A 13,896-nucleotide genomic window follows, 5' to 3' on the forward strand; every position below is an offset into this window, starting at 1 on the left:
TGTTGGCACTTACGCAAAAAGGTTGGTAAAAGGGTTATTCTTGCACTGCTCAGAGGTATGGTATGGTATGGTGTGGCCAAATGATGGAATCTCTGAAGTTCCTGTTAGCTGCTGTTGGCTGTGTCTTGTTGAGGGCATGTCTTGGCTGTAATACTTCTTGATTTTTATCAGGCAGTTAGGAAGTGACTGAAAAGTAATACAGCTGTGTGAGTTGGAATACTGGAATGAAAAAACTGGATCCTGTAGAAGTCCCAAAGCCAGAGTCTCCAAAAACTCCTCAGAGGAGCACCCTCCACAGCTACAAGATGTGCTGATCTCCAAGGATCTCCAGAGAAACGATCCTCTCTGCCACCGACGGGAGCCTGCATTCAGATCTCGGTGCTCTGAGCTGTGAGGTAAATTGTGCTGATTCCTGTCACCTGGGCTGAGGGGAAGGGCAGGAGATAAAGGCATCTGAAACCCCACGGGGTCAGCCAGGACCTGGTTTTACTTGTGCCTTGAAGTCTTGTGTATTTCAAATTGCTCAAGAGCACCTTCTGTCAGTTGACAGCACGGCTTGTAGTGGAGATAGAGGGGAGAGGCAGCACAGCTGGGGAGTGTCACAAAGCAGAGACCTGCTCCCCTGGCAGTGCCCACGCTCTGGTACCTTTACAGAGCCCAGTGGTTCTACAGAAGCCTTTGCAGTACAGCCAGTGCTGGGCTTTTGCCTGTCGTGTGGAGAAGAAGAGCTTGGAATGGTGAGTGACTGGACATGGTAGAAGATAGCAGTCTGCCTGATAATCCTAGGGAAAGCCATTGATGTCTGGGTAAAGCTTGGCTTCCTGCAAGGGCAAGAAAAGCAGTTTAGGAAGCCATTGTCCCTTTGGCTTGTGCTCTGCTGTGTGTTCCCTGGGCCTGGCTGAAAGGAGACACCTTGGTGATGGTGCTGCAGCAGTTGCTGTTCCCTCGGAAGGGTGGAGCAGTGGGAAGTGCAGTGTCTGTGTGTAGGAATTGAGGCTGAGAGGAACTTCTGCCTATGCTGACCTGCTGTTCCTCTTGGCTGCCTTGTTGCAGTGCAGGCTTCATTGCCTGCCTGTCCCTAACTTTGGGGTCCGTGAGTGCCCTGAGGGCACTGAGTTAAATCAGCAGTGGTGCAATGGGGCACCAAGGGCCTGGAATTCCCTGCCCACAGAAGCCACATGGCTGTGTGCCCACCCCACAGCCTTCACAGCCAGCAAGTCCCCAAGTGCAGCTGCACAAGTGCTGCTCTGGGCAACGTGTGGTCACCACGTTTGTCCCAAGGGCCTGAGGACACAAATTTGGCTGCTGTGTGACCTGCTGACCCCTGTGCCCTGCCAGAAGCCGGTGAGGAGGGGTGTGCTGTGCCTGGAGCACACATGAGGGGTTGTCTGTCTGGGTTAGAGGGTCAGCGTTTGCGGGATCAGGACCGAGTCCCCTCAGCAAAGTGAAGAAACACGAGCCTGTCGGGGCAGGTGCACAGCACGGCAGCTCTGCCAAAGCCTCTGCTGGAGCACGGCAGAGGCAGCAGGAGCTGCTGTTGTTTTCCCGAGAAGGAGCACTTGGATTTTTCCCTGGCACGTCGGCCTCTGCTGATCTGCTCCTGCCGTCTGCACACAGGCACTGCTGTGCTGGGGGCACCGGAGGGGTGCTCTGTGCAAAGCTGGCTCAGCCCCTCCGTGCTGCAGCAGGTCTCCGACTCCATCGAACTGCTTAGGGAAAAAAATAAAGAAAAAGGCTCTGGGTGTAAAAGCGTCAGCCAAGGTTCATGTTCCTCCACTAAGACATGCTGCAGAAACGAGCCTCTTGGCCCCAGAGCTACGGTGTGTGAGAGCCGTGTGTTGCTGCAGGGACAGAAAGGGCACTTCTGGACGGGAACTGTCTCGAGCGGTGAGACGGGACTGGGCCAGCCCCTCTGCACGGGAGCCTCCGTGACAGCAGCGGCCGCTCGGGAACGGGGAAGAGGAGGGACCGCTTCGCACCGAGAGCGATCGGGGACCGGACCTCGGTGCCCCTGCGGTGACAGCGGCGCCGTTCTGGGAAGGGCAGGGCCCTGCAGGGACACGGGGCTGTTTTCGCTCCGCCCGCGGGCTGGGGCTCGTCACGGGCAGCGAGCGAGAAGCAGCCGCGGCTGCGGTGGCTCAGCGGGACATCGGGGCCGCTCGGGAGGCGCCGCTGAGGGTCCGCGACTGCGCCTGCGCCGCGCGGCCTTTTCGAGCATGGCGGGGCTGCGGCCGGGCCGCGCCTCGGGAGCGGCCTGCGCGGTGTCCGCGGCGGTGACTCGGCTGTAACGCGGTGCCGGACGCTGCCCGGGCGAGCGGCTGGGGCTGCCCCTTGAGGCAGAGGAGCCGCTGCTGGTAAAGGGGCCGGGTCCGGGCCAGGACTCCTGTGCTGTGCGCCGGTTCCCCGCCCGCCCTTTCCAGGCTCTTGCCTGCCGATCCATCGCCCTGGGCTCGAGTAGTCGTGCTGGAGATCTGGGGGATGCTGCTGTACCTGGTTGTGTCCACAAGGGAGCTGTACACCTGGGTGGGGGATGCAGTGCTCCTGGCTGCGATCGATTGCTCGGTACTTGATTGCCAATTCCTGCCGATCGGTTGCTCTGGGCTCGATTTTTCAATGCCTGCCGAACCAGGAACTCTTACTCGAGCCCAGAGCAATCGATCGGCGGGCATGGTTAATTGCTACACTTGGCTACACTAGTCTCTTCGGCTGAACTCGCTGCCGCTCGGCTCGGTTCGGCTCGGCTCGGTTCGGCTGAGCTCGGTGCCGCTCGCTGCGCTTGGAACCGAGTTCGGCGCCGCTCGGGGAAAGCGATCCCGCCTCACGTTAAACACACCGAGCTCGCTGCTTTCCTGGCACCGAGTCCCGCGGGCGGCCCGGACATCGCAGGGGCACGGACGGGAGCGCGGGGCGGGGCAGGAGCTCGCTGGGCAGGGATTGCACTCGCGCTGACCAATGGGCACGGGAGCTGCGGCTGGGCCGGGCGGAGCTCGGCTCGGCTCGTAAGGTTCTCCCGAGTTCGGCTGAGCAGGGCCCGATTCGGCTCAGCTGCGGCCTACGGGCTGGTCTCGTTCAGGGCGCCGGGAGCGCGGCCCGCGCCTGTGCCGGGGCAGCACCGAGCTCGCGTTCTCGTACGCGGCCCGGCTCGGTGAAAGCGGCGCGCCGCACGGGGGCTCCGGGGCGGCACCGGCAGAGGCGGGGCGGTGGCCGGGGCGGGCGGTGGCCGCGCCGGCCGCAGAAGCCGCAGCTGCGGGAGGGCGCTCCTTGTCCCGTTCCGCGCTCCCCGCGGAGGCAGCGGCAGCGGCAGCGGTAACCTGGAGCAGGTGAGCGGGGGCGGGGCTGGAGAGAACACGGCCCAAGCCTGCCCGGGCCGGTGAAATGAAATACGTCCTAGCAAATCACACGGGTTTGTTGGCGTAGGTCCCGGAAATGTCTTTCCGGGGAGTTTCCTGCAGTGAGTGCATGATTTAGGTGGTGAGCTTTTCAGGAGAAAATTTAAAACACATTTTTAAAAATTAGTTAAGACATGAAAAGCGTCTTAAATCAGGGCTGTTTGCAACCCGTTGCAAATGAAGAGATGCTTGCTTTGTGGCTGTTATAACAATAATTATTTTTTTTTCCTTAGAAGAGCTCCTTGCTTATGATCTTCTTTATCGAGCAATACATTTGAAACGTCTCTTAATATGTAATTGTAATGGCTGAAGTAAAGCCTAGAATCAACATGCAATTGAATCAGGATATTAAAGTCTAGCTAAATGTCTTACAGCTTTCTTATTCTTTCATAACAACTTTCCAAGAGCAATAAACAGAATGAAACCCAAAATGTCGACTCTGTCCATGAATTCTACTTAGAACACCGACTGGTGCAGGCAGCACTGCAGAGCTTTGCCTCGTGGTGGTCACCAGCAGACAAGGACAGGTGCAGTTTTATAAAGCCTTTATTTATTTTTTTGGTTTTCTTTAAGTAAAGGAATTGAAAAGGACATAGTGTGACAAAACACAGAAGATGCATGAAATATTCATTCAGTACCAAAAGAAAAAGGGTAAGGGGTGGGAGAAGTTACACGAATAGTTTGTTCTTCATGTTTTTCCCGCTGGCAACCTAGATGGGAGAGACAAAAGGGAGTATTTTGTAAAACGGCAGTGTACTGGCTTTGAGCCCTGTGCAGTGGCAGATGGTAAAACAATTAGGGAGAGCGGAGGTGGTGGTGGTTGAAGGAAAGCTGGATGCATTTTGGGGATAAAGAATGAAGTGTGTGGAAGGGTGGGCAGGAAGGGGCAGACAGACTGACAGACAATGTTTGTGCATTACTGCTCTTACCTGCCTTGGGTTAAATACCAATTCCCAGTGTGGCTCTGCTCTGGACTATTAGGGCAGCACCCTAGGAAAAGGAACACAGAAAGTTGTGAGAGAGAAACCAAGGAGAGAAGTAGGTTGTGCTTAAGGGGGAACTGTTAGTAACTTAAACTTGTGCCTGAGTTATGGTTCAAAGGATAATTCTGATGGTACTTCCTGGCCCTAGAACCCAGTGCCCCTGGATGTTGTGTATCCTCCAAATTTACCAAAGTAGAAAATAAACATTTGGAACTGATTAGAGACAAAATAACTATTTCCTAAGTCTTCCCAATATATTTCACTATGTAACATTTTGGTTAGAAATAAAAAAATAATTCAATTAATAAGCAGTTTAAGGTATTAGTAATAGCTCTACATTATAATGAGGCTGGTACTGCAAAGTGTCATTTTTACTTTCTGGCAGTGCAGTGTGGCTCCAGAGAACCTTTTTCTGTGGCATGAACTCCCAATAAATCTGTATTTGCTGGGCAGTTCTGAGAATTGACCCAGATGCACTTTTTACTGGTCATCCCAGTTTTGTAAGGATCTGTAGCACAAAAGGAAGTGCATGTATGCTAGAGATAGTTAAATTCTACCCATGGATATTCTTCAACTGTGGCTTGATAACTTCTCTTCTGACAGAACTTCATCTAATCTAGGATTTAGATGTGCTTTGAGCAGGTGGTTTGACTAAATTACCTCCAGGCACCTTTCAGTGTGAAATTGTTCTTTAAGTGACTATAATCTGTGCTGCCAAGCTACAGAATAAGCTCTGGCTGTTTATGGTAAGGGCACGTGGACAAGTGACCACAGCAGTTTGCAGAACAGCTCTCTAGTGCACAGTTTCCAGGTTCCTGTACACGTGGTCTGGGTGTTTTTCTAGGGATTTTTTGGTGCTGTTGGTTTTGGGCTTTTTTTGGTGTGTGTATGGATTTTTGTTTTGTTTTAAAAAAGGAGACAGAAAGTACCTCTTCTCCAAGGCATAACTCAATATCTGCCTGCTTGCAGCACTTCTCCATCATGGCAGTGAAACCCTCACCAATTGTTTTGAGCTGTTCTTCTGTCATCTGGGGCTTGCGCTTGATGAGGTTGATGAGCAATCTGGAAACAAAGGCACAAGACGCAGTGAGTCTTGCCTGCTGTAAGGACACCATTCCCCCCAGGCACAGCTCATTTAGGAGGGGTTTTTGTCATGCCTAGATGAGCCTGTGCCTGTTGGTGGCTCCAAACTCCCAGTCTAACACAACTACCTGTTTGTTTTCTGTTAGCTCAGTTACAGGTGGGGAAAAACTTAGGGAAATGAACTGGTAGTTGTCCTAAGTACATCTCATGATTTGCACTGGCAGTGGACCTACATGAAACTGGTCAGTTAAAAGAGTGATTTTAAGTGAAGACAAAATTCTATTTCGTTTCTTCCAAACTTCCGTGTTATGTGCTGACCAGGTCAGTGCAAACACATAGTTCTGAACATCTGGTTCTCTCTGCCGCTAGTGGAGCCCAGCCAGTTGACAAAACAGGGTGTGGCTTTTTTCTGCACTGCCCAAAGTGCTACACTTGAGAAGCTTCCCTGCAAGCTGTCTCCTGGCGCTTACTTCAGCTGCCCTGCTTCGCGCTCAGCCGGAGGAGCGCTGCACATTTTCGCTTCAAAATTGAACATCATGGGGTCGAAGGGCGGAGGCACGTATTTGGTGTCGACGCCCATGGCAGTGAAACATGGTCTCCTGTAGGAGTAGAGCTCGTTGCAGCACTGTGAAACCTGGTCGTTGATAGGGGTGGTCTGCTGCCTCTTGCACATGTCTTCGATGACGATGCTCAGCTGAAAAGAGAAGGGCAAAGGTGAGTTACCTCTCCCTAGAAACACAGCAGCTGGGTGATGCTCCTACCACAATAGCATAGGTGGAAGTGGAGCCTACTGAATGTAACACCCGCTGGGAAATGGCAAGTGTTTAAAATTTAAAATATGTAGGTATTCCTGGAGTAAGGCATTTCTTCATTGGGTATTGGGCTACAGTCAATAGGTTTGAGGGTTTTAGGACACTGTTTAGCTTTTCCAAATGCCACAGTCTCAGACATGGAGCTCTGGGTAACCTGGTCCAGTGGAAGGTCTCCTGCTCATGGCAGGGCGTTGGAACTGGATGATCTTTAAGGTTACTTCCAACCCAGGCCATTCTATGGCTCTATGATTCTTTGAACTTACTTTTCTTTCTGAGGGAGAGCAAGGTTTAACTGAAATTCTCACAAGCTACCATCAGATAGCTACTTAGGCTCTCACATTAATTAAAAAATGAACAGACTTGGAATTCTGCTCGGTGAATGCTTAGCATGCTGTTTATGAAAAATCACTGTTTGCCATCTCACCAGAACTCAGTTTTTTTGGAAACAGGAAACATCTCTAAGAGAAGAGGGGAACAGAGTAAATCCATGTACTCACATAGTGCTCAGAACAAGACATGCGTTTCTGCTCAGGAAGGTTGCAGCACTTGCTGCCAACTGCTGTCATTTTCTTCCCGATTTCCAGCAAGGTGTCAGTTGATACCTGAGGCATCTTCTTAGTGTAGCGGACCAGGATTCTGACAAAGGCAGATCAAAATGACTGTTAGTAGAGCATTCCTCAAATATGAGCACATCTAGCCCACTGAAGAGAAAACAGAAGTGAAGACAAATCAATCTGCCCAAAGCAGCCAGTGTGAGTCATTACACTCCAGAATAGTTATCAGGATTTGCTCACCCTTTAAGGAACTCTTCCTCTCCATGGGTCTTGAACAGCTCACAGTTCGTTTTCACAACATCCTCAGTCTCCTTGACATGCTTGTTCAGTTCCTCTTGCTGCAAACAAGTACAAATGTATTGGTAATATTAGAGCAGGACTTGCTGGTACCAGTCATACAAATGTAACTTCTGACCTCTTCTAAACCTTACCTACAAAACACTCATTTTGCAAGGTTCATTACTTCCATATAGCCAGGATTGTGTAGGCAGGATTTGATTCCCTAGTGAGTCTCAAGTTCGAAGAGAAATTTTCTTGAAAAAAGCAGCCATGTTTTTAAAATTTAATTTAAATTAATTCCCTGTTGGATTTATTTTCTAAACAGTGGGGGTTTGTGTTTTATTTGTTTAAATCAAGTAAATATTTCAAATTATTATGAGCCACAAAGGGAACATGTCTTGGCCAAAGCTTTCAGGAACTCAGCTTATGCTGTGTCTTGTGTGTGGCTGAGTTGCAGCTCAGACCTAAGTTGAGGTGTCTCTGTGTGCTGGTCATGCACATTCCCATTCCCGTGCAATCCACGAGCAGCCGTACTCAGCGTAGGCCGTGGAGCTCAGAGAATAACTGAGCTGTTAATTGTCAGCCTCAGGACAAGCAGAATCACATGGGAGATACAGAGACATCAGACAGTGAGACTAGCCTGAAATACTGAAATGTGACAAATGGAATTACTCTGTCACCTGAGATAACCCTGTATCCTTGCCATGGGCTGTGGACTGCTTCATCTCCCACCATTAACTTCCCCTGCAATTAGTATCTCTAAAAGGTTTCTGTCTGCTCTTCTGTGGGAGCTTCTCAACACAATTCTTTCATGGCAGGGACCAAGCAAGCATTGTAGGATCTGCAAACAAAGCTTTGCACCTACAGCATTTCCGTAGCACTCAGCAGGGTTGTCTGTCTTGCAGCACTTATCCAGGAGTGTTTCATATCCCTTGGTAATCCTCATAATCAGTTCTGTGGAGAACTCGGGGTGTCTTCGTGAATATTCATAAACAAACCTGAAAGGCACAGGGGCAGAGAGAGCTCCTGAGTAATGTGCTGCTTTCATCAAGCACTGTGCAGTAATAGCAGGGGCATTTCCTCAGGTGGACTATGAGCTTGGCTGGAATGCTGTTGGCACTACTTACTCTGACAGGAATGCATCATGGTTTGGCTCATAGCTTTTACACACTTCCTTATCTTGAATGTATTTTTCAACTAGTGAAGGAAGATTGTCAGGCTTCTCATCAAAATCTGCCTCAATGATGCACCTGGTCTGTTCCAGAACTGGCAGCTCGCAGCAGGGCTTGATTTTGCTTGAGAAAATATCTTGTTTAGAGCACAAAGAGGCCACGAGCTCTGACTGTAAAATTAATACATAGTATCAGACAGACTATGAAATAATAACTTAAAGAGGGATTCATTAGCCTGCTCTCTCTGCTTCAGACTCTTCCCTTTTCACTCAGGTCAGCTATTTACTTAGCACTTTCCTAAAAAAATGCTGTCTGCACACGAAGAGAAATGACCAGGGCACGAGCACATCATAGAGTGTTCTGTCACAGGGATGCCTGATGGATCTTGTCAGTCCTGACAAGATGCCAGGCTGTGAGGGATGACAAAACATGATATAACCCCAGTGCACTGGAACCAGCTGGTTCCACAAGTGTGTCCAGGTTTCAGTCAGCCAGGCAATATTGAAATCATCTCATTGTTGCAGAGGTTTGTTAATCTGATCTCTAGCAATCACTGGCACTACAGGAAAGCTGGATTAATGGTTTGACAGGCAGCCTTTTTGCCTCTGCTTTCTTTTCCTTTATCTATGATTGAGTTGTATGCAATGCAAACATTGTTTTGAAATAGGGAGCTCACCCAGTCATCCACGCATTCTACCATGTCCCCTTCACAGCACTCTTTGTAGACATCCTTCACATCGTGGACCATCTTAATGAGTTCTGCAAATGGAGCCTTGGGGTATTTCTGGCTCATACGAGCAAGTTTACTGGGCAGAAAAGGAGAAAAAGACACTTGTTTTAAAGCACTGTAGGGAGCACAAACCTTGCAAGTCACTAACACATGGTGGGGTAGATCAGGATTGTTTCAAGAAAATACTCGTTTTTATCTAATTTCTGGTGGCTGAAAACAAAAGGGTATCAACACCTGCACCAGAAAAGCCAGAAAGGAACAAGTCTGTGATTCTTCTGCCTGAACTGTAAGAATCCCACCCTAGTATTCCCCATCACTCTTGAGCGACGGGCAGGTACTCCAAATTACTTGACACAGGTAGATATAGTCCTGATTATACCTTTAAATGAAAGCTGACTATGTCTCTAAGATAATCCTGGTCAATTTTAGTGTGTCAGACTGGCCACAGAATGAAAGCACCTCTCTGTGCTCAGACAGGTGATACGCTTATTAATTGTAACAGCTTTTCTTTATTTTACAAAGAAATTTTTTAACAACTGTGATTCTGCCCAATCTGACTTTTTGGTTGGCATAAGGTTCAGACTAGCACCTTACTTTGCTGATTAGTGATGTGTCCATCACTGAAAGCTGTAGGCACTGGAACAGGGTACAGCTTTGGCAAAAGTGTGGATTAAACACACTGTAATTCTGGTTCTCAGTGACACTCAACAGTTAATTCTCCATCTTCTGGACTGGCTCCAGAGATGATTTAACTGCTCTGCAGCTCTCAGAGCTGAGCCTTTGCTAGGTCTCACTCACAGTTTGACAAACCTACATTGTATCAAAAAAAGTGATTGGAACTTACCTTGCTTGGAAGGTCCTCTCACCATACTTCTCGAGGACTCGACAGGAATGCTTCTGCTTCACACCAATATGCTTGGCTCTCTCCTTGATGACAGCTGCCTGTGGTAACAGGACACACATTGTCACATTAAACTGATTACATCCCATGGATATGATCAATCCTGGCCTGTCTCTCCAAGTCCTTCATGCAAAGATTTGCATGAACAGGAGAATTCTGCTTGTCTCTCACTCAGTTGCTTAGTGTTTATCCACAGAGACAAATTTGCCGTACCTTTGCATCCAAGCAAGAACCAACATCACTCTCTGGACAACAGCTTTTGAGTGCATTTTCATACTCAGCAGCCAGACCCAGGATTGCTGGAGCGTGCAGGAAGGGGTTTCTTCTTGCAACAGTATAGACGAAACTATAAGGAAAAGGAAAGCCTAAGTTCCATGTTCCAGTGACACAGCAAATGGCCTTAGACCTCTTGCAGCCTCTCTAACTTTTTTCCTAGTTTAGAAATCTACTTTAGTAATCTGCTTTTGAGACATAGTGCCTGCTGATGGGAAACACTCTGCTAAATCTCACTCTTCCCAAGGCAGGACTCAGTAACTGGGAGTGAAGGGTGAACTCCAGATGTTGTCAGCCATCTGGTTTGATGTACATCTGCTTTTTAAAAATGTGTTGTCAGATATTTGAAAATTCTGATTTTCAGTGTGAAAAATTCATCTATGGCCCTTTCACCATGATTTCATTTCCTATTTTTCTTATTTTCACTGTTATCTTTCTTCATTCTTGCCAGTTACACCAAGAGTAGTGGGAAGCTGGAGCAAGTAGGTTATTAAATCAGTATTGGAAACACTGTGAGTTTCCAGCAGGTTTGGGGAAGAAAGGTCATCCAAGATTTATAAAATGTGGTCCTTAATCCCATGCTCTCACATGAAATGGGAAAATGTGATCAGGATGAGAAAGCAGAAGTGGCCATTGTCCTTACTTTCCCAGGAGCTGCACCCGGTGGTCCTTGTACTCGTTGCAGATGACATCAGCAGCTGGTCTCTGGTAGGGTGGGATGAAGTCTGGCTGGTGAACTTTGTAGGACAGGAAGCACTGGTTTCTCTCGGGGTCAGCTTTCCCACAGCAGTCAGCCATGTCACCGTACGAGTCACGGAGCTTGTCCACTTGGCAGATTTCATCCAGGAAAACAGAGGGCTGTAAAGGGCCAGAATCACTGTTTATATATAGACAGTGCAATCTATTGTCTGTTTATCTGCAGAAGAAAAGCCAGGCTGAATAGTAAATACATTTTTACTGAGTAAGATTTAGACCATAAATCAAAATAATCTACTGTTTTCCACATAACTTTATGAAGTTTTATCGAAACTGTTCTAGTGCTTTACTGGAAGGTTAATTATAATTTAAAATACTCTGTGCAAGATACTGATCTCCTTTTACTTATAATCTGACTAAACCGAATTTTCAGATTAACTGAAGCAGGATTTGATGGAAACCTTTAGGGAGAACTATCTCTAGCTGAAACTGTTAGATGCCCAGGGGTCCTAAATACCTGCAAACTTCCTTTGTTACCTGATTTTAGAGGAATTTTTTTAAACCTTCATACCCTACGTGCCTTAAATTAGCACACACACCTTTTCAAGTCATCCCAGTGTGAAAATCCACCCACTTGGGTCGCTTGAATACCCAGAATTAGGCCTGAACTTCACAGCTGGGGTTTTGTACGAAATGCTAACGTTTATTTTCAGGCAATGCTAAGGTGAATGTGTCAAAGCTTGGTATTTGGTCTCCAACATATGGCTCCATGGATCATTTAGGCACTTCTTAAAGGCAGTTTTAGAACCTGACAAAACCAAATTCTTTTGTTTAAGCACTAATATCTGAGCATTGGCCTGTGATAACAGCTGCACCTGGAAGGTTCAGGTATAGGTCCTCCAGGAGGGTGATCCTGGCAGCTGCACAGAGCAAGGGGAAACAGAGTATTGAAGGGTTCACTGCCTACCAGTGGCTTGGAGCACTCGGGAGCATCCTCGTTGGCCACACACTTGTGTGCCAAATCAACAACATCCTTCACCAGCTTAGACAGTCCATCGTAGGAACACTTCTGCAGGTACTGGGCAAATGTGATCATAGTTCTGAAACACAAAGCACAGTGTGGAATATGAAAATGAGAAACAGCAGTCTGTATTTTCAAATGTGCCTCTGAATTAATCTTCTTTGTTCAAATGACATGCACAAAAGTTAACCAGAAAACCGTGCAGAGCACAGTGCCAGATCCCACATCTGTCTTGTGGGATCCACCTCCTTTCTGAACATGTTTTTAACCTTCCCGTAACCGTTTTAGCTTCCCAATAATAAATTAGAAGCAAGCCAGAAAAGACTGTGATTGGAATTTTCTGTCACTTTTACCAGCAAACTCATAAATGGCATGACCTAAGCTGGATTTGGCCACTGTTATAAATTATGATCTTCAGGCTGCCTTCTCTCAGTATTTAGATGTCTGTCAGGGCCCTCCGTCTTTCCCAAAACCAGTTTGAAATGAAAATCACTGAATTGTCTCAGAAAATCTGTCACAGGCTTTTTTTTGAGGTTGATGGTTTGTTTGTGTTTTTTTCTGGCAATGTCTCAATGCAGTATTATTTTTATTCATTCTAAGGATAGCAAACCTATATTCCTCATGCCTGTTTTATTTTCAGAGAAGGAACAGAGGCTTTTTCACAAGGTTTGCAATGAGTTCTTTCCCAGAGAGCGAGCATGTCATTGTGACGTTTGCAGGTCTTAAAGTGTTTCTAGGTTTTGCAGTAACAGTAAGGGGCTAAGTCAGTGTTTCAGTGAGACATTCACACTCCTTGTGAGCTCATACAGTGTGTCTTACTTTCCCTTTTGGGTACAATATGAAAGAGGCATAAAAACCAATCAGAAGATGGAAGGTGAGCGTTCACTTACACCGCCTTGAATGTCTCTTCCTTCAGGTCGTTGAAGCGGTGGGCAATCGGGCTCTTGTGGTCTGGGAAGAAAAACAGAGGGAGCAATGATGCTCACTGTCACTGTCACACTGAGAAATATATGCTGGGCACCACGGGCCAGATTTGCACAAGTGTTCAGCATTCACCCAACTTCTATACTTGAGAGCATAAGAACTTGAACGTTTTCCTGTTCATCTGTCTACAGATACCTACAGATAACTCTTAGGCTTGCTTGTCTTTCTGAGGGAACTCAAGTGATTATTATGATTCTATTAGAATATTTACCTCTGTAAGCAGCTACTTAATTCAGATATTCAAAATGACTGTTGGGACTTTTTTAGGGTTAGCAAACATGTCCTTTTTAGATAAAGCAATGCAGCTGCAGTTTGATTAGAGCAAACGTTCTTCTTCTGAACACTAAGTTACTAACTTGTCAAAAGACAGAACTTCCAAAAGCATAGTGCACCGGCTTTTTCCATGCTGGAAAGGAACAGATCCTGAGTCACTGACATCTGTTCATGCACCACACAGGTGTTGCAGAGGGATGGCACCACACTTACTGGCCCAGTTAAGTTGTCCTGAGTGTCCTACCCATCTCCCCACTGTCCCTTAATTTGGTTGCCTTTCAAGTCAATCCTATTTTTCTGTTCAATATAGATCAGGCTCCCACGAATTGTTTGTGAAACTGTATTAAAGACATTAAATTGACAGAATGGAGACATCCAAGAGAACTAATTAGTCCTTTCTTACCTGCATCTCGTGCAGTCCTTTGCAGATTCCTGGATCTGGCAGAACTCAGGAGAAAAATAAATGAAATTAATGTTAACCACTTCATGGTTTCAGATTATGGTGTGAGCAAAATTGCTCAAAAATGCTAGGAAGATTGAAGGAAGAGCATTTGCTTATATACCCTTTACTACCCAAGCTTGTAAAATATTAACCCTTGAGCTGGCATCTGTAGATTTCCATTTGGCCTGAAGAAGATTACAAAACTTCAGCTGCCCTTGTGAAAAATTAATTTGATATTATTTATTCTGTCTTGTTACTATGGGCCTTTTCGTCCTGAAGAGGTTGAACCTCCCAGCACCCAAAA

At 47.2% G+C, this 13,896-nt stretch overlaps 1 protein-coding gene across 1 annotated transcript; it reads right to left on the minus strand.

Moving 5' to 3' along the window:
• Positions 1–3,917: 3,917 nt before the first annotated feature.
• ALB (albumin) lies at positions 3,918–13,896 on the minus strand. The gene is made up of 15 exons (XM_056490537.1): positions 13,554–13,896; positions 12,784–12,844; positions 11,840–11,972; positions 10,820–11,034; positions 10,117–10,249; positions 9,847–9,944; positions 8,949–9,078; positions 8,228–8,442; positions 7,966–8,098; positions 7,062–7,159; positions 6,765–6,903; positions 5,926–6,149; positions 5,302–5,434; positions 4,319–4,379; positions 3,918–4,099 (listed from the first exon to the last, which is right to left on the minus strand). Exons 1-14 carry the CDS (start codon positions 13,636–13,638, stop codon positions 4,329–4,331), a joined length of 1,848 nt encoding a protein of 615 aa, XP_056346512.1. The 5' UTR covers positions 13,639–13,896; the 3' UTR covers positions 3,918–4,099; positions 4,319–4,328.

Source organism: Oenanthe melanoleuca, chromosome 4, assembly GCF_029582105.1.
Source record: "Oenanthe melanoleuca isolate GR-GAL-2019-014 chromosome 4, OMel1.0, whole genome shotgun sequence".
In the NCBI taxonomy this organism is placed as follows: Eukaryota; Metazoa; Chordata; class Aves; order Passeriformes; family Muscicapidae; genus Oenanthe; species Oenanthe melanoleuca.

Bases quoted from the DNA above. Each gene is read 5' to 3' on its own strand.
- ALB (XM_056490537.1), bottom strand. From the start codon at position 13,638: ATGAAGTGGTTAACATTAATTTCATTTATTTTTCTCCTGAGTTCTGCC. The intron at 6,904-7,061 runs GTGAGCAAATCC...TGCCTTTGTCAG, and splicing joins GAGGAAGAGTTCCTTAAAGG to AATCCTGGTCCGCTACACTA. The intron at 6,150-6,764 runs GTGAGTACATGG...TTCTCTTTTCAG, and splicing joins TGTCTTGTTCTGAGCACTAT to CTGAGCATCGTCATCGAAGA.